We start from the raw sequence: 19,970 nt of genomic DNA, 5'->3' as shown, positions 1-19,970 counted from the left end.
AAATAAAACAACAACAAAAAAAGTGTTGAGAAAAAAGGCATGACTCTCCGTCATAGTTCAAAGCTTGATACGTTACTAATCTAAATTTGAGTTAAAATCAAGACGTTTTTGACCATTAATGGACTTCATCAGAATGACCAGAAAAGCCATGGACAGACACAACGTCGTTATGATCTTTTACACAAATTAGATAAATAAAGCATCGAGGTTTTTAACTGTGAGCTTGAGTTATTCCTTTTCATTCCAAACGCTCATATTCATTTTTTTTGGTTGCACCTCGTCTCACGTTGGTTTCAGCACCTTCTACTCCTCTCCTCTTGCCTGGATGCCAGACTGAAACCCTGACCTCATCCCTGGTTATGGGGGATACGTGTATAAGGTCGTTGGTTCAACTCCCGCAACTCCCTCCGCATGGCGAATTGCTTAGAATTGAGGTGTGAAATGATACCCGTCTTCTACTGTCTCAGGAACATCAGCAGACTGCGCCTTCTTGATCTGACCAATCATCATGCAGGACAACAGTTCCCCAATCAACTGTGGGAAGGATGTTACAAAAATGTTATTACCCATAACACAGCATGGCTGGAATTCAATCAAAATTGGGAGGGACGTGGTAAATCATTAGAAAGGAGTTACATTGAGTTTGGTTTAATATTTGTTATGTGTAAATGTATTAGCAATATTATTAGAAATAATTCCATACAGCATAAACAGCAAACCCAAAGAAGAATCCAAGTGCGGTCTTAAGAGCGGAGTCTAAGTTCTTCAAGATGAGAGGACCACAGGGCTGAGAGGAGAGACACATCCATTGATATTTACATTCATTGGCCCATTAGAAATACAGTAAAAGGAGGACTCTAGTCTAGAAGGATATCACTTTTTTTTTGTATAGACATTGCCACATTGCTTCCACCATTTAAAAGTAGGCAACTGGGTGGGGAATCCTATTGGTCGGGAGTGATCTGCCAATGATCAGAGAGCATTGCCTTCATCAAATTGGGTTGCCTATGGTTTGTAAAACAAATACTAAGGTAATATCCAGGAGCCAAGACCAAGATGTAAACCAGGACGTTGGTCCCCAGATCCAGACCCACCCAGTGAGTTGAGACCATGACAAGTAAAAGACTGCATTTATGTGGTCTTGAGTGGTCGCAAGACCAAGATCACTAGATCAAGAGTTCATGGGCCCTTTCTTCAATTCTAAGAAACTCAAGTAAACGAGTACAGTAGGGTACAGTACAGTACAGTAGGGTACAGTAGGGTAGAGTACAGTAGGGTAGAGTACAGTAGGGTAGAGTACAGTAGGGTGGAGTACAGTAGGGTGGAGTACAGTAGAGTACAGTACAGTAGGGTGGAGTACAGTAGGGTAGAGTAGGGAACAGTAGAGTAGGGTACAGTACAGTAGGGTGGAGTACAGTAGGGTACAGTAGAGTAGGGTACAGTACAGTAGGGTGGAGTACAGTAGAGTAGAGTAGGGTACAGTAGAGTAGGGTACAGTACAGTAGGGTGGAGTACAGTAGGGTACAGTACAGTAGGGTAGGGTACAGTAGGGTAGAGTACAGTAGGGTTCAGTACAGTAGGGTACGGTACAGTAGGGTAGAGTACAGTAGGGTAGAGTACAGTAGGGTACGGTACAGTAGGGTGGAGTACAGTAGGGTGCAGTAGAGTACAGTACAGTAGGGTGCAGTACAGTAGGGTAGAGTACAGTAGGGTGGAGTACAGTAGGGTAGAGTACAGTAGGGTGGAGTAGGGAACAGTACAGTAGGGTGGAGTACAGTAGGGTACAGTACAGTAGAGTAGGGTACAGTAGAGTAGGGTACAGTAGAGTAGGGTATAGTAGAGTAGGGTAGAGTACAGTAGGGTGGAGTACAGTAGGGTGGAGTACAGTAGGGTGGAGTACAGTAGGGTGGAGTAGGGTAGAGTACGGTAGAGTACAGTACAGTAGGGTAGGGTGGAGTACAGTAGGGTGGAGTACAGTAGGGTACAGTAGAGTAGGGTACAGTAGAGTAGGGTACAGTAGAGTAGAGTACAGTACAGTAGGGTAGGGTGGAGTACAGTAGGGTAGAGTACAGTAGGGTGGAGTACAGTAGGGTAGAGTAGAGTAGGGTACAGTAGAGTACAGTAGGGTACAGTAGGGTAGAGTACAGTAGGGTGGAGTACAGTAGGGTGGAGTACAGTAGGGTAGAGTAGGGTACAGTAGAGTACAGTAGGGTACAGTAGGGTAGAGTACAGTAGGGTAGAGTACAGTAGGGTGGAGTACAGTAGGGTACAGTAGGGTACAGTAGAGTACAGTAGGGTACAGTAGGGTACAGTAGAGTACAGTAGGGTACAGTAGGGTAGAGTACAGTAGGGTAGAGTACAGTAGGGTAGAGTACAGTAGGGTACAGTACAGTAGGGTAGAGTACAGTACAGTAGGGTACAGTAGGGTGGAGTAGGGTACAGTAGGGTATAGTACAGTAGGGTTAAGTAGGGTACAGTACAATAGAGTGTTATTTGACCCTGCTGGTCATCTATGAATGTTTCAACATCTTGAAGAACAATCTGGCCTTAATGGCCATGTACTCTTATAATTTCCACAGGCACAGCAAGAAGAGGACTGGCCACCCCTCAGAGCCTGGTTCCTCTCTAGGTTTCTTCCTAGGTTCCTGCCTTTCTAGGGAGTTTTACCTAGTTACCGTGCTTCCACATCTGCATTGCTTGCTCTTTGGGGTTTTAGTCTGGGTTTCTGTATAAGCACTTTGTGACATCTGCTGATAGAGTGCAGCAGAGTAGAGGAGAGTACAGTAGAGTGGAGTACGGCAGAGTGGAGTACGGCAGAGTGGAGTACAGTAGAGTGGAGTACGGCAGAGTGGAGTACAGTAGAGTGGAGTACAGTAGAGTGGAGTACGGCAGAGTGGAGTACGGCAGAGTGGAGTACGGCAGAGTGGAGTACGGCAGAGTGGAGTACAGTAGAGTGGAGTACGGCAGAGTGGAGTACAGTAGAGTGGAGTACGGCAGAGTGGAGTACGGCAGAGTGGAGTACGGCAGAGTGGAGTACGGCAGAGTGGAGTACGGCAGAGTGGAGTACGGCACAAGGGAGTACAGTACAAGAGAGTATGGTACAGTAGAGTAGGGTATAATAGGGTACAGTAGAGTAAGGTACAGTAGAGTACAGCACAGTAGGGTAGAGTATGGTACAGTACATTAGAGTAGGGTACAGTAGAGTAGGATACAGTAGAGGACAGCAGAACAGGGTAGAGTAGAGCACAGTTCAGTAGATTAGGGCACAGTAGATTAGGGTACAGAGTACAGTAGAGTATAGTAGATTAGGGTACAGTAGAATAGGGTAGGGTACAGTAGAGTACAGTAGAATAGGGTACAGTGGAGCAGGGTACAGTAGAGCAGGGTAGAGTAGAGTACATTACAGTAGAGTAGGGTACACTACAGTAGAGTATGGTAAAGTAGATTAGGGTACAGTAGAGTACATTAGAGTAGGGTACAGTACATTAGGTACAACAGAGTAGGGAACAGTAGGGTACAGTAGAGTAGAATACGGTAGACTAGGGTACAATAGAATAGGGTAGAGTAGGGTACAGTAGAATAGGGTACAGTAGAGTAGGGTACAGTAGAGTACAGTGGAGCAGGGTACAGTAGAGTAGGGTACACTACAGTAGAGTACGGTAAAGTAGATTAGGGTACAGTATATTAGGTACAATAGAGTAGGGTACAGTAGGGTACAGTAGAGTAGGGTAGAGTAGGGTACAGTAGAGTAGGGTACAGTAGAGTAGGGTGCAGTAGAGTAGGGTGCAGTAGGGTGCAGTATAGTAGGGTACAGTAGGGTACAGTAGTGTAGGGTACATTATATTAGGGTGCAGTAGGGTACATTAGAGTAGGGTACAGTATATTACAGTAGAGTAGAATACGGTAGACTAGGGTACAGTAGAGTAGGGTTCAGTAGAATCGAGGACAATATAGTAGGGTACACTACAGTAGAGTGTGGTAAAGTATATTAGAGTACAGTACAGTAGAGCACATTAGAGTAGGGTACAGTAGAGTCCAGTGGAGCAGGGTACAGTACATTAGGTACAATAGTGTAGGTACAGTAGAGTAGGGTACAGTAGAGTAGGGTACAGTAGAGTAGGGTACAGTAGAGTATGGTAAAGTAGATTATGGTAGAGTAGGGTACAGTAGCGTACAGTAGGGCACAGTAGAGTAGGGTATATTAGGGTGCAGTACAGTAGGGTATAGTACAGTAGGGTACAGTAGGTTACAGTAGGGTACAGTAGAGTAGGGTACAGTGTGGTAGAGTAGAATGCAGTAGAGTAGGGTACAGTAGAGTAGAGTCGAGTACAATATAGTAGGGTACACTACAGTAGAGTATGGTAAAATAGATTAGGGTACAGTACAGTAGATCACAGAGTAGGGTACAGTACAGTAGAGTTTTGTAAAGTAGAATAGGGTAGAGTACACTAGAGTACATTAATGTAGGGTACAGTAGAGTATGGTACACTAGAGTGCATTAGAGTAGGATACAGTACAGAATAGTAGGGTACAGTACAGTAGGGTACAGTAGATTAAAGTATAGTAGGGTACAGTATGGAAGGGTACAGTACAGAAGGGTACATTAGAGTAGGGTACAGTAGAGTAGGGTGCAGTAGAGTAGGGTGCAGTAGGGTGCAGTATAGTAGGGTACAGTAGGGTAGAGTAGAGTAGGGTACAGTAGAGTAGAGTATGGTATAATTGATTAGGGTACAGTAGAGTAGGGTATAGTAGAGTAGGGTACAGTAGAGTAGGGTGGAGTAGAGTAGGGTACAGTAGGGTAAATAGGGTACAGTAGAGTAGGGTACAGTATAGTAGGGTACACTACAGTAGGGTATGGTAAAGTAGATTAGGGTACAGTACAGTAGAGCACATTTAGAGTAGGGTACAGTACAGTACATTAGAGTAGGGTACAGTAGAGTAGGGTACAGTAGAGTAGAGTACAGTAGGGTACAGTAGGTTAAAGTAGAGTAGGGTATAGTAGAGTACAATAGAGTAGGGTGCAGTATGGAAGGGTACAGTACAGCAGGGTACACATAGAGTAGGGTAGAGTAGGGATCAGTAGGGTACAGTAGGGTAGCGTGGTGTAGGGTAGGGTTCAGTAGGGTACGGTGCGGTAGGATCCAGTAGTGTGGTGCAGTAGAGTAGGGTAGAGTAGAGACGGGTAGAGTAGGGTGCAGTAGGGTACAGTAGAGTAGGGTACACTACAGTAGAGTATGGTAAAGTAGATTATGGTACAATAGGTACAATAGTGTAGGGCACAATAGGGTACAGTAGAGTAGAGTATGGTAGAGTGGGGTACAGTAGAGTAGGGTGGAGTAGTGTAGAATAGGGTACAGTAGAGTAGGGTGGAGTAGTGTAGGGTGGAGTAGAGTAGGGTGGAGTAGTGTAGAGTAGGGTGGAGTAGAGTACAGTAGGGTACAGTAGAGTAGGGTGGAGTAGGGTACAGTAGAGTAGGGTGGAGTAATGTACAGTAGAGTAGGGTGGAGTAGTGTAGAATAGGGTACAGTAGAGTAGGGTGGAGTAGGGTACAGTAGAGTAGGGTGGAGTAGGGTACAGTAGAGTAGGGTGGAGTAATGTACAGTAGAGTAGGGTGGAGTAGTGTAGAATAGGGTACAGTAGAGTAGGGTGGAGTAGAGTAGGGTGGAGTAGTGTACAGTAGAGTAGGGTGGAGTAGAGTACAGTAGGGTACAGTAGAGTAGGGTGGAGTAATGTACAGTAGAGTAGGGTGGAGTAGGGTACAGTAGAGTAGGGTGGAGTAGGGTACAGTAGAGTAGGGTGGAGTAGGGTACAGTAGAGTAGGGTGGAGTAGGGTACAGTAGAGTAGGGTGGAGTAGGGTACAGTAGAGTAGGGTGGAGTAGGGTACAGTAGAGTAGGGTGGCGTAGTGTACAGTAGGGTACAGTAGGGTGGAGTAGTGTACAGTAGGGTGGAGTAGGGTACAGTAGGGTAGTGTAGAGTAGAGTAGGGTGGAGTAGAGTAGGGTGGAGTAGAGTAGGGTGGAGGAGTGTACAGTAGGGTAGGGTGCAGTAGTGTAGGGTAGAGTAGGGTGGAGTAGGGTACAGTAGGGTAGAGTAGGGTAGAGTACAGTAGAGTAGGGTGGAGTAGAGTAGGGTGGAGTAGTGTACAGTAGGGTACAGTAGGGTTGGGTGGAGTATTGTAGGGTACAGTAGAGTAGGGTGGAGTAGAGTAGGGTACAGTAGAGTAGGATGGAGTAGAGTACAGTAGGGTACAGTAGAGTAGAGTGGAGTAGTGTACAGTAGAGTAGGGTGGAGTAGGGTACAGTAGAGTAGGGTGGAGTAGGGTACAGTAGAGTAGGGTGGAGTAGAGTACAGTAGAGTAGGGTGGAGTAGGGTACAGTAGAGTAGGGTAGAGTAGGGTACAGTAAAGTAGGGTGGAGTAGGGTAGGGTGGAGTAGTGTACAGTAGGGTGGAGTAGGGTGGAGTAGAGTACACTACAGTAGGGTAGAGTAGAGTAGGGTGGAGTAGTGTACAGTAGAGTAGGGTGGAGTAGAGTAGGGTGGAGTAGTGTACAGTAGAGTAGGGTGGAGTAGGGTAGTGTAGGGTACAGTAGGGTACAGTAGAGTAGGGTACAGTAGAGTAGGGTGGAGTAGTGTAGAGTAGGGTACAGTATAGTAGGGTACAGTAGAGTAGGGTACAGTAGAGTAGGGTGGAGTAGTGTATAGTAGGGTACAGTAGAGTAGGGTACAGTAGAGTAGGGTGGAGTAGTGTAGAGTAGTGTAGAGTAGGGTGGAGTAGAGTACAGTAGAGTAGGGTGGAGTAGGGTAGTTTAGAGTAGGGTGGAGTAGAGTAGTTTAGAGTAGGGTGGAGTAGGGTACGGTACAGTAGGGTACAGTAGGGTACAGTATAGTAGGGTACAGTAGGGTACAGTGGAGTAGGGTACAGTAGAGTAGAGTACAGTAGAGTAGGGTAGTGTAGAGTAGGGTGGAGTAGAGTACAGTAGAGTAGGGTGGAGTAGGGTAGTTTAGAGTAGGGTGGAGTAGGGTAGTTTAGAGTAGGGTGGAGTAGAGTACAGTAGAGTAGGGTGGAGTAGTGTGGTGTAGTGTACAGTAGAGTAGGGTACAGTAGAGTAGGGTGGAGTAGTGTACAGTAGGGTGGAGTAGGGTGGAGTAGAGTACACTACAGTAGGGTAGAGTAGAGTAGGGTGGAGTAGTGTAGGGTGGAGTAGTGTACAGTACATTAGGGTAGAGTAGGGATCAGTAGGGTACAGTAGGGTAGCGTGGTGTAGGGTAGGGTTCAGTAGGGTACGGTGCGGTAGGATCCAGTAGTGTGGTGCAGTAGAGTAGGGTAGAGTAGAGACGGGTAGAGTAGGGTGCAGTAGGGTACAGTAGAGTAGGGTACACTACAGTAGAGTATGGTAAAGTAGATTATGGTACAATAGGTACAATAGTGTAGGGCACAATAGGGTACAGTAGAGTAGAGTATGGTAGAGTGGGGTACAGTAGAGTAGGGTGGAGTAGTGTAGAATAGGGTACAGTAGAGTAGGGTGGAGTAGTGTAGGGTGGAGTAGAGTAGGGTGGAGTAGTGTATAGTAGAGTAGGGTGGAGTAGAGTACAGTAGGGTACAGTAGAGTAGGGTGGAGTAGGGTACAGTAGAGTAGGGTGGAGTAATGTACAGTAGAGTAGGGTGGAGTAGTGTAGAATAGGGTACAGTAGAGTAGGGTGGAGTAGGGTACAGTAGAGTAGGGTGGAGTAGGGTACAGTAGAGTAGGGTGGAGTAATGTACAGTAGAGTAGGGTGGAGTAGTGTAGAATAGGGTACAGTAGAGTAGGGTGGAGTAGAGTAGGGTGGAGTAGTGTACAGTAGAGTAGGGTGGAGTAGAGTACAGTAGGGTACAGTAGAGTAGGGTGGAGTAATGTACAGTAGAGTAGGGTGGAGTAGGGTACAGTAGAGTAGGGTGGAGTAGGGTACAGTAGAGTAGGGTGGAGTAGGGTACAGTAGAGTAGGGTGGAGTAGGGTACAGTATAGTAGGGTGGAGTAGGGTACAGTAGAGTAGGGTGGAGTAGGGTACAGTAGAGTAGAGTAGGGTACAGTATAGTAGGGTGGAGTAGGGTACAGTAGAGTAGGGTGGAGTAGGGTACAGTAGAGTAGGGTGGCGTAGTGTACAGTAGGGTACAGTAGGGTGGAGTAGTGTACAGTAGTGTGGAGTAGTGTAGAGTAGGGTGGAGTAGGGTACAGTAGGGTAGTGTAGAGTAGAGTAGGGTGGAGTAGAGTAGGGTGGAGTAGAGTAGGGTGGAGGAGTGTACAGTAGGGTAGGGTGCAGTAGTGTAGGGTAGAGTAGGGTGGAGTAGGGTACAGTAGGGTAGAGTAGGGTAGAGTACAGTAGAGTAGGGTGGAGTAGAGTAGGGTGGAGTAGTGTACAGTAGGGTACAGTAGGGTTGGGTGGAGTAGTGTAGGGTACAGTAGAGTAGGGTGGAGTAGAGTAGGGTACAGTAGAGTAGGATGGAGTAGAGTACAGTAGGGTACAGTAGAGTAGAGTGGAGTAGTGTACAGTAGAGTAGGGTGGAGTAGGGTACAGTAGAGTAGGGTGGAGTAGGGTACAGTAGAGTAGGGTGGAGTAGAGTACAGTAGAGTAGGGTGGAGTAGGGTACAGTAGAGTAGGGTGGAGTAGGGTAGGGTGGAGTAGTGTACAGTAGGGTGGAGTAGGGTGGAGTAGAGTACACTACAGTAGGGTAGAGTAGAGTAGGGTGGAGTAGTGTACAGTAGAGTAGGGTGGAGTAGAGTAGAGTGGAGTAGTGTACAGTGGAGTAGGGTGGAGTAGGGTAGTGTAGGGTACAGTAGGGTACAGTAGAGTAGGGTGGAGTAGTGTATAGTAGGGTACAGTAGAGTAGGGTACAGTAGAGTAGTGTAGAGTAGTGTAGAGTAGGGTGGAGTAGAGTACAGTAGAGTAGGGTGGAGTAGGGTAGTTTAGAGTAGGGTGGAGTAGAGTAGTTTAGAGTAGGGTGGAGTAGGGTACGGTACAGTAGGGTACAGTAGGGTACAGTATAGTAGGGTACAGTAGGGTACAGTGGAGTAGGGTACAGTAGAGTAGAGTACAGTAGAGTAGGGTAGTGTAGAGTAGGGTGGAGTAGAGTACAGTAGAGTAGGGTGGAGTAGGGTAGAGTAGGGTACAGTATAGTAGGGTACAGTAGAGTAGGGTACAGTAGAGTAGGGTGGAGTAGTGTATAGTAGGGTACAGTAGAGTAGGGTACAGTAGAGTAGTGTAGAGTAGTGTAGAGTAGGGTGGAGTAGAGTACAGTAGAGTAGGGTGGAGTAGGGTAGTTTAGAGTAGGGTGGAGTAGAGTAGTTTAGAGTAGGGTGGAGTAGGGTACGGTACAGTAGGGTACAGTAGGGTACAGTATAGTAGGGTACAGTAGGGTACAGTGGAGTAGGGTACAGTAGAGTAGAGTACAGTAGAGTAGGGTAGTGTAGAGTAGGGTGGAGTAGAGTACAGTAGAGTAGGGTGGAGTAGGGTAGTTTAGAGTAGGGTGGAGTAGAGTACAGTAGAGTAGGGTGGAGTAGTGTGGTGTAGTGTACAGTAGAGTAGCGTACAGTAGAGTAGGGTGGAGTAGTGTACAGTAGGGTGGAGTAGGGTGGAGTAGAGTACACTACAGTAGGGTAGAGTAGAGTAGGGTGGAGTAGTGTAGGGTGGAGTAGTGTACAGTACATTAGGGTAGAGTAGGGTGGAGTAGGGTACAGTAGAGTAGGGTACAGTAGAGTAGGGTGGAGTAGTGTACAGTAGAGTAGGGTGGAGTAGTGTACAGTAGGGTACAGTAGAGTAGGGTGGAGTAGGGTACAGTAGAGTAGGGTACAGTAGAGTAGGGTGGAGTAGTGTACAGTAGAGTAGGGTGGAGTAGGGTACAGTAGAGTAGGGTGGAGTAGGGTACAGTAGAGTAGGGTGGAGTAGTGTAGGGTACAGTAGAGTAGGGTGGAGTAGTGTACAGTAGAGTAGGGTGGAGTAGAGTAGGGTACAGTAGAGTAGGGTGGAGTAGGGTACAGTAGAGTAGGGTGGAGTAGAGTAGGGTACAGTAGAGTAGGGTGGAGTAGAGTACAGTAGGGTACAGTAGAGTATGGTGGAGTAGAGTAGGGTGGAGTAGGGTGGAGTAGGGTACAGTAGAGTAGGGTGGAGTAGGGTACAGTAGAGTTGGGTGGAGTAGTGTAGAGTAGGGTGGAGTAGGGTACAGTAGAGTAGGGTGGAGTAGGGTACAGTAGAGTAGGGTGGAGTAGGGTACAGTAGAGTAGGGTGGAGTAGAGTACAGTAGAGTAGGGTGGAGTAGGGTACAGTAGAGTAGGGTGGAGTAGTGTAGGGTACAGTAGAGTAGGGTGGAGTAGTGTACAGTAGAGTAGGGTGGAGTAGAGTAGGGTACAGTAGAGTAGGGTGGAGTAGGGTACAGTAGAGTAGGGTGGAGTAGAGTAGGGTACAGTAGAGTAGGGTGGAGTAGAGTACAGTAGGGTACAGTAGAGTATGGTGGAGTAGAGTAGGGTGGAGTAGGGTGGAGTAGGGTACAGTAGAGTAGGGTGGAGTAGGGTACAGTAGAGTAGGGTGGAGTAGGGTACAGTAGAGTAGGGTGGAGTAGGGTACAGTAGAGTAGGGTAGAGTAGGGTACAGTAAAGTAGGGTGGAGTAGGGTAGGGTGGAGTAATGTACAGTAGGGTGGAGTAGGGTGGAGTAGAGTACACTACAGTAGGGTAGAGTAGAGTAGGGTGGAGTAGTGTACAGTAGAGTAGGGTGGAGTAGTGTACAGTACAGTAGGGTACAGTAGAGTAGGGTGGAGTAGTGTACAGTAGAGTAGGGTGGAGTGGAGTACAGTAGAGTAGGGTACAGTAGAGTAGTGGGGAGTAGTGTATAGTAGGGTACAGTAGAGTAGGGTACAGTAGAGTAGGGTGGAGTAGTGTAGAGTAGTGTAGAGTAGGGTGGAGTAGAGTACAGTAGAGTAGGGTGGAGTAGAGTACAGTAGAGTAGGGTGGAGTAGGGTAGTTTAGAGTAGGGTGGAGTAGGGTAGTTTAGAGTAGGGTGGAGTAGGGTAGTTTAGAGTAGGGTGGAGTAGGGTAGTTTAGAGTAGGGTGGAGTAGAGTAGTTTAGAGTAGGGTGGAGTAGGGTACGGTACAGTAGGGTACAGTATAGTAGGGTACAGTAGGGTACAGTGGAGTAGGGTACAGTAGAGTAGAGTACAGTAGAGTAGGGTAGTGTAGAGTAGGGTGGAGTAGAGTACAGTAGAGTAGGGTGGAGTAGGGTAGTTTAGAGTAGGGTGGAGTAGGGTAGTTTAGAGTAGGGTGGAGTAGAGTACAGTAGAGTAGGGTGGAGTAGTGTGGTGTAGTGTACAGTAGAGTAGGGTACAGTAGAGTAGGGTGGAGTAGTGTACAGTAGGGTGGAGTAGGGTGGAGTAGAGTACACTACAGTAGGGTAGAGTAGAGTAGGGTGGAGTAGTGTAGGGTGGAGTAGTGTACAGTACATTAGGGTAGAGTAGGGTGGAGTAGGGTACAGTAGAGTAGGGTACAGTAGAGTAGGGTGGAGTAGTGTACAGTAGAGTAGGGTGGAGTAGTGTACAGTAGGGTACAGTAGAGTAGGGTGGAGTAGGGTACAGTAGAGTAGGGTACAGTAGAGTAGGGTGGAGTAGTGTACAGTAGAGTAGGGTGGAGTAGGGTACAGTAGAGTAGGGTGGAGTAGGGTACAGTAGAGTAGGGTGGAGTAGTGTAGGGTACAGTAGAGTAGGGTGGAGTAGTGTACAGTAGAGTAGGGTGGAGTAGAGTAGGGTACAGTAGAGTAGGGTGGAGTAGGGTACAGTAGAGTAGGGTGGAGTAGAGTAGGGTACAGTAGAGTAGGGTGGAGTAGAGTACAGTATGGTGGAGTAGAGTAGGGTGGAGTAGGGTGGAGTAGGGTACAGTAGAGTAGGGTGGAGTAGGGTACAGTAGAGTTGGGTGGAGTAGTGTAGAGTAGGGTACAGTAGAGTAGGGTGGAGTAGGGTACAGTAGAGTAGGGTGGAGTAGGGTACAGTAGAGTAGGGTGGAGTAGGGTACAGTAGAGTAGGGTGGAGTAGTGTACAGTAGAGTTTGGTGGAGTAGTGTAGAGTAGGGTACAGTAGAGTAGGGTGGAGTAGGGTACAGTAGAGTAGGGTGGAGTAGGGTACAGTAGAGTAGGGTGGAGTAGGGTACAGTAGAGTAGGGTGGAGTAGTGTACAGTAGGGTACAGTAGAGTAGGGTGGAGTAGTGTACAGTAGAGTAGGGTGGAGTAGAGTAGGGTGGAGTATTGTACAGTAGAGTAGGGTGGAGTAGTGTAGAGGAGGGTAGGGTGGAGTAGGGTACAGTAGAGTATGGTGGAGTAGGGTAGTGTAGAGTAGGGTGGAGTAGAGTACAGTAGAGTAGGGTGGAGTAGAGTAGGGTACAGTAGAGTAGGGTGGAGTAGAGTAGGGTGGAGTATTGTATAGTATAGTAGGGTGGAGTAGGGTACAGTAGAGTAGGGTGGAGTAGGGTACAGTAGAGTAGGGTGGAGTAGGGTACAGTAGAGTAGGGTGGAGTAGGGTACAGTAGAGTAGGGTGTAGTAGTGTACAGTAGGGTACAGTAGAGTAGGGTGGAGTAGTGTACAGTAGAGTAGGGTGGAGTAGAGTAGGGTGGAGTATTGTACAGTAGAGTAGGGTGGAGTAGTGTAGAGGAGGGTAGGGTGGAGTAGGGTACAGTAGAGTATGGTGGAGTAGGGTAGTGTAGAGTACAGTAGAGTAGGGTGGAGTAGTGTAGAGGAGGGTAGGGTGGAGTAGGGTACAGTAGAGTATGGTGGAGTAGGGTAGTGTAGAGTAGGGTGGAGTAGAGTACAGTAGAGTAGGGTGGAGTAGGGTGGAGTAGAGTAGAGTAGGGTGGAGTAGTGTACAGTAGAGTAGGGTGGAGTAGTGTACAGTAGGGTACAGTAGAGTAGGGTGGAGTAGGGTACAGTAGAGTATTGTACAGTAGAGTAGGGTGGAGTAGTGTACAGTAGAGTAGGGTGGAGTAGTGTACAGTAGGGTACAGTAGAGTAGGGTGGAGTAGGGTACAGTAGAGTATTGTACAGTAGAGTAGGGTGGAGTAGGGTACAGTAGAGTAGGGTGGAGTATGGTACAGTAGAGTAGGGTGGAGTAGGGTACAGTAGAGTAGGGTGGAGTAGTGTAGGGTACAGTAGAGTAGGGTGGAGTAGTGTAGGGTACAGTAGAGTAGGGTGGAGTAGGGTACAGTAGAGTAGGGTGGAGTAGAGTAGGGTACAGTAGAGTAGGGTGGAGTAGTGTAGGGTACAGTAGAGTAGGGTGGAGTAGAGTAGGGTACAGTAGAGTAGGGTGGAGTAGGGTACAGTAGAGTAGGGTGGAGTAGAGTAGGGTACAGTAGAGTATGGTGGAGTAGTGTAGTGTAGGGTACAGTAGAGTAGTGTGGAGTAGGGTACAGTAGAGTAGGGTGGAGTAGGGTACAGTAGAGTTGGGTGGAGTAGTGTAGAGTAGGGTACAGTAGAGTATGGTGGAGTAGGGTAGTGTAGAGTAGGGTGGAGTAGAGTACAGTAGAGTAGGGTGGAGTAGGGTGGAGTAGAGTAGAGTAGGGTGGAGCAGTGTACAGTAGAGTAGGGTGGAGTAGTGTACAGTAGGGTACAGTAGAGTAGGGTACAGTAGAGTATTGTACAGTAGAGTAGGGTGGAGTAGTGTACAGTAGAGTAGGGTGGAGTATGGTACAGTAGAGTAGGGTGGAGTAGGGTACAGTAGAGTAGGGTGGAGTAGAGTAGTGTAGGGTACAGTAGAGTAGTGTGGAGTAGGGTACAGTAGAGTAGGGTGGAGTAGGGTACAGTAGAGTATGGTGGAGTAGTGTAGTGTAGGGTACAGTAGAGTAGTGTGGAGTAGGGTACAGTAGAGTAGGGTGGAGTAGGGTACAGTAGGGTACAGTAGAGTAGGGTGGAGTAGGGTACAGTAGAGTAGGGTGGAGTAGTGTACAGTAGGGTACAGTAGAGTAGGGTGGAGTAGGGTACAGTAGGGTACAGTAGAGTAGGGTGGAGTAGTGTACAGTAGAGTAGGGTGGAGTAGTGTACAGTAGGGTACAGTAGAGTAGGGTGGAGTAGTGTACAGTAGAGTAGGGTGGAGTAGTGTACAGTAGGGTACAGTAGAGTAGGGTGGAGTAGTGTACAGTAGAGTAGGGTGGAGTAGAGTAGGGTGGAGTAGTGTAGAGGAGGGTGGAGTAGAGTAGAGTAGGGTGGAGTAGTGTACAGTAGAGTAAGGTGGAGTAGTGTACAGTAGGGTACAGTAGAGTAGGGTGGAGTAGGGTACAGTAGAGTATTGTACAGTAGAGTAGGGTGGAGTAGGGTACAGTAGAGTAGGGTGGAGTAGAGTAGGGTACAGTAGAGTAGGGTGGAGTAGTGTAGGGTACAGTAGAGTAGGGTGGAGTAGAGTAGGGTACAGTAGAGTAGGGTGGAGTAGAGTAGTGTAGGGTACAGTAGAGTAGTGTGGAGTAGGGTACAGTAGAGTAGGGTGGAGTAGGGTACAGTAGAGTTGGGTGGAGTAGTGTACAGTAGGGTACAGTAGAGTAGGGTGGAGTAGGGTACAGTAGAGTAGGGTGGAGTAGTGTACAGTAGGGTACAGTAGAGTAGGGTGGAGTAGGGTACAGTAGAGTAGGGTGGAGTAGGGTACAGTAGAGTAGGGTGGAGTAGGGTACAGTAGAGTAGGGTGGAGTAGTGTACAGTAGGGTACAGTAGAGTAGTGTGGAGTAGGGTACAGTAGAGTTGGGTGGAGTAGTGTAGTGTAGGGTACAGTAGAGTAGGGTGGAGTAGGGTACAGTAGAGTAGGGTGGAGTAGGGTACAGTAGAGTTGGGTGGAGTAGTGTCGAGTAGGGTACAGTAGAGTAGGGTGGAGTAGGGTACAGTAGAGTAGGGTGGAGTAGGGTACAGTAGAGTAGGGTGGAGTAGGGTACAGTAGAGTAGGGTGGAGTAGTGTACAGTAGAGTAGGGTGGAGTAGGGTAGTTTAGAGTAGGGTGGAGTAGGGTACAATAGAGTAGGGTGGAGTAGGGTACAGTAGAGTAGGGTGGAGTAGTGTACAGTAGGGTACAGTAGAGTAGGGTGGAGTAGTGTAGTGTAGGGTACAGTAGAGTAGTGTGGAGTAGGGTACAGTAGAGTAGGGTGGAGTAGGGTACAGTAGAGTAGGGTGGAGTAGGGTACAGTAGAGTAGGGTGGAGTAGTGTACAGTAGAGTAGGGTGGAGTAGAGTAGGGTGGAGTATTGTACAGTAGAGTAGGGTGGAGTAGTGTAGAGGAGGGTAGGGTGGAGTAGGGTACAGTAGAGTAGGGTGGAGTAGAGTACAGTAGAGTAGGGTGGAGTAGTGTACAGTAGGGTACAGTAGAGTAGGGTGGAGTAGTGTACAGTAGAGTAGGGTGGAGTAGTGTACAGTAGGGTACAGTAGAGTAGGGTGGAGTAGTGTACAGTAGAGTAGGGTGGAGTAGAGTAGGGTGGAGTAGTGTAGAGGAGGGTGGAGTAGAGTAGAGTAGGGTGGAGTAGTGTACAGTAGAGTAAGGTGGAGTAGTGTACAGTAGGGTACAGTAGAGTAGGGTGGAGTAGGGTACAGTAGAGTATTGTACAGTAGAGTAGGGTGGAGTAGGGTACAGTAGAGTAGGGTGGAGTAGAGTAGGGTACAGTAGAGTAGGGTGGAGTAGTGTAGGGTACAGTAGAGTAGGGTGGAGTAGAGTAGGGTACAGTAGAGTAGGGTGGAGTAGAGTAGTGTAGGGTACAGTAGAGTAGTGTGGAGTAGGGTACAGTAGAGTAGGGTGGAGTAGGGTACAGTAGAGTTGGGTGGAGTAGTGTACAGTAGGGTACAGTAGAGTAGGGTGGAGTAGGGTACAGTAGAGTAGGGTGGAGTAGTGTACAGTAGGGTACAGTAGAGTAGGGTGGAGTAGGGTACAGTAGAGTAGGGTGGAGTAGGGTACAGTAGAGTAGGGTGGAGTAGGGTACAGTAGAGTAGGGTGGAGTAGTGTACAGTAGGGTACAGTAGAGTAGTGTGGAGTAGGGTACAGTAGAGTTGGGTGGAGTAGTGTAGTGTAGGGTACAGTAGAGTAGGGTGGAGTAGGGTACAGTAGAGTAGGGTGGAGTAGGGTACAGTAGAGTTGGGTGGAGTAGTGTCGAGTAGGGTACAGTAGAGTAGGGTGGAGTAGGGTACAGTAGAGTAGGGTGGAGTAGGGTACAGTAGAGTAGGGTGGAGTAGGGTACAGTAGAGTAGGGTGGAGTAGTGTACAGTAGAGTAGGGTGGAGTAGGGTAGTTTAGAGTAGGGTGGAGTAGGGTACAATAGAGTAGGGTGGAGTAGGGTACAGTAGAGTAGGGTGGAGTAGTGTACAGTAGGGTACAGTAGAGTAGGGTGGAGTAGTGTAGTGTAGGGTACAGTAGAGTAGTGTGGAGTAGGGTACAGTAGAGTAGGGTGGAGTAGGGTACAGTAGAGTAGGGTGGAGTAGGGTACAGTAGAGTAGGGTGGAGTAGGGTACAGTAGAGTTGGGTGGAGTAGTGTACAGTAGGGTACAGTAGAGTAGGGTGGAGTAGTGTACAGTAGAGTAGGGTGGAGTAGAGTAGGGTGGAGTATTGTACAGTAGAGTAGGGTGGAGTAGTGTAGAGGAGGGTAGGGTGGAGTAGGGTACAGTAGAGTAGGGTGGAGTAGAGTACAGTAGAGTAGGGTGGAGTAGGGTGGAGTAGGGTGGAGTAGAGTAGGGTGGAGTAGTGTAGAGGAGGGTAGGGTGGAGTAGGGTACAGTAGAGTAGGGTGGAGTAGAGTACAGTAGAGTAGGGTGGAGTAGGGTGGAGTAGAGTAGAGTAGGGTGGAGTAGTGTATAGTAGGGTACAGTAGACTAGGGTACAGTAGAGTAGGGTGGACTAGTGTACAGTAGGGTAGGGACCAGTAGAGTAGGGTACAGTAGAGTATGGTACAGTATAGTAGGGTGGAGTAGTGTACAGTAGGGTGGAGTATATTAGGGTACAGTAGAGTAGGGTCGAGTAGAGTAGGGTGGGGTAGTGTAGAGTAGGGTACAGTAGAGTAGGGTACAGTAGAGTAGGGTACAGTAGAGAATGTATCCTCAATGTACCAACTTTTAGAAGTAATATATAGTGTTGTTGTGGCTGACATAAAGAAGCATTACCTTGCTGTAGATCCACATCATTTCAGATGTTCCCTGAGGTAACAAACAATGGAAGAAAAATGTTTTAAAAAGAACATTATTGGATTCAAAATTATTTTGACATATGGAACATTTTCTTCTTGTAATTTTTCTCGTAACTGAATTAGTAGGTTGCCGGGAGTTATTCCTGCTCAAATCACATAGTTAGGAGGAAAAACTCCTAGCCCCAATTAAAACAGCTGAAGTTTGATTTTAGAACTTACCCTGAAGCCGTCATCTTTAGTTGTTTGCACCTCCATGCATTGGGATGGGTCTGATTTGAAAGTAGAACATTTACAGGTCTCTGGAATCTTGCTATCCCAGTCTCTGTAACTCATTATTCCACAACACTTAGCCTGCAACAGCAGACACAGTTGTCAGTGAACACAAGGTGAGAAACCGTGAACACAAGATGAGAAACCGTGAACACAAGATGAGAAACTGTGAACACAAGGTGAGAAACCGTGAACACAGGGTGAGAAACTGTGTAAAATGCACAGTACATTGCTAGTCTGACGAATTGATCATGACAGATTAAAGACTTCTATATGAATCGGGTTGTAAAATTCTGGTAACTTTTCCAAAATTCACAGGTTTCCAGAAATCCTGGCTGGAAGATTCCCAGATTACGAAGGGAATAAGCAGGGAATCCTGAATCCTCCAACCAGGATTTCAGGAAAACCTGGGAATTTAGGGAAAGATATTCAAATTTTGCAACCTATTTATGAATATTAATAATTGTGGACAATATGTAGACTTCTACAGTACTTCTGCTTGTAGAGCCATGATCGTTTGTCGGTGCTCTTCATCAGCCATCATTGCTGATGTAGCTGCAGGGAGGTTTTCTTTAATCATTTGCATGGCCTTTAAATTATGAGAAGAAAAAAAACGTTTTCAGAGGATTCAACAATTTTAAGATGCCTTTTTTATTTTATTTAAAGTGTTAATTAAGCCACAAAGTAAAGGTACAAAATATTGACTGGGAAAAAATATATATCAATAGCTTGTGTCTACAGAACGTTCAAACCCTTCTGTTTAACAGCTTAGTTTAAGATAAACAGTGTAAGTGATTGATATCGACTTAAAAGCGATGCATTTTCTTACAAAGTCTAATGCGACTATTGACAAATTAAGAAATTTTTTTTCACAGGACTTTTAAATATCTAAAGAAAAAGTTTACCTCAGGCATTGAACGAGCCACGTTAAATCCAACAATAAGAAAGACGATTATTCCAAAGCCCATTATTCCAACGAACTGAAAACAAAATACAAATTTTTGGGAAACCAACAATTACTAAATCATACATAATGATACAGTTTTGTTTTTAATTCATTGCTTTAAAATGTTATTATATTATATTTTGCATATAATGTTACCATGCAACCATATTATCGTCTCTCGCAGGAAAAGTTGAATTTTGTATTTGTATTTTAGAAACACTATATGGTTAATAATGATTATTAATAATGTGATGTTTTGTACTGGCTTGTACTGTGTGAATGAGTTTCAAGTATTTACCACTTTCAGTAACGCAATGTTCTCTTTGTATGCACCACATGCTCCAAGTAAAGAGAGTAGCACAGAAACAACTGCAGTTGATACAATCCATGCCAAGCCAGTTGACTCTCCTTGGTCAAGCTGGGGGAAAAAAAGGATCAAAAGCATTGTCACTGGGGCTGAATCACAGAACTAAGTTTTACCATTGTCGTTTTGTGTTGTTAATTAGTAGGATAATTTTCACCTCTTTATCGTGTGGTGCTGCGGTCGTTCCCAAAACCAATAGGACACAACCTGCAATCTAAACACCGGGGAAAACCGTGTCACAATTTTTAGAATGCATGAACCAATGCATAAAGAAGAGTTAGAAACAAAGATAACAGAAGTAGTCAAACAACAGAGCTAAAATGAAGAACTACTTTATAAAAAATAAAAAATAAATTAAGAGGTTGAAAGACAAACAGGCAGAAATATCTATGAATAAACCAACAACAGGTACACTTAATGAACCCCCCCCAAAAAATGGAGGTTATCTCATCTTAATATTGCTTACCCCTAACAACATGTTGAATCCAAAGAACAGCTGTTTCAGACATCTGTTGACCTGTGCCATTGTGAACAGAATCAAAAAGCAAAAGAGGCTGTTAAAAACGATGCTGGGCACACAGAGTATCCACTAGCTTGGTTATGTATCCCCTATTCTCAAGTCAGGCTGTTTCAACAGCACACACCGCTTTAATAATACCACTGTGTGTGAGGAGGGCGGTCTTTCATCTGTGCATCTACGGTAAATGATGTTTAAAACAGGCAGGGTTTCTAAAAGGCACTTCCTGTGACGGTCGTTGACATGATTACTTAGTAGGTCAGGGCAGGGCAGGATTTGGGCCGGCTGGTTGTCAATGGGGGAAAATGACAAACTTGTCGTCCCTTGTTGGTACTTATCCTCTAAATCTCAATACATTAGCTATCTTGAAGACCGTTTCTTTACTAGCTGAATATGTCTTCACTACATGACCATGAAAGTGACAAACTGACACATCCATATTTGTCATAAACAACTTTATTACAAAGGAAGTGCTGTACTGCAGTGTATAGTACTGAATGCGATGACATGGTTCTACATAGCTAGCTCGGCAGCCATGCTAAGCTAACGTGGTCAGGTGTTTCTATGGGAACCACCCCTTAATGCGTATCTTCTTATATGGACTCTCTTTGAGGTTATGTTCATCCAATCACATTGTCCAATCATAACTGCCCGTTTCCACTTACCAAATTGGCTGTGTCATAGAAACATAGGACTTATCAGAAATTACTATGACAGAATTACAACAAG

The 19,970-nt window shown here is 46.3% G+C and overlaps 1 protein-coding gene across 2 annotated transcripts; it reads right to left on the bottom strand.

Moving 5' to 3' along the window:
• LOC311119059 (tetraspanin-8-like) lies at positions 1-19,348 on the bottom strand. Of its 2 annotated transcripts, XM_084193811.1 has the most exons (9): positions 19,191-19,348; positions 18,882-18,938; positions 18,659-18,778; positions 18,320-18,394; positions 17,908-18,003; positions 17,364-17,495; positions 17,122-17,154; positions 704-787; positions 1-534 (listed from the first exon to the last, which is right to left on the bottom strand). In XM_084193811.1, the coding sequence occupies exons 1-9, from the start codon at positions 19,248-19,250 to the stop codon at positions 424-426; spliced, it is 768 nt and encodes a 255-aa protein (XP_084049937.1). In that variant the 5' UTR covers positions 19,251-19,348; the 3' UTR covers positions 1-423. The 2 variants fall into 2 exon arrangements, with proteins under 2 accessions (XP_084049937.1, XP_084049938.1); XM_084193812.1 differs by lacking the exon at positions 704-787.
• Positions 19,349-19,970: the final 622 nt, after the last annotated feature.

This window comes from Coregonus lavaretus (assembly GCF_964263955.1).
Source record: "Coregonus lavaretus genome assembly, contig: HAP1_SCAFFOLD_829, whole genome shotgun sequence".
In the NCBI taxonomy this organism is placed as follows: Eukaryota; Metazoa; Chordata; class Actinopteri; order Salmoniformes; family Salmonidae; genus Coregonus; species Coregonus lavaretus.
This window is presented reverse-complemented; position numbering and strand designations above follow the sequence as displayed.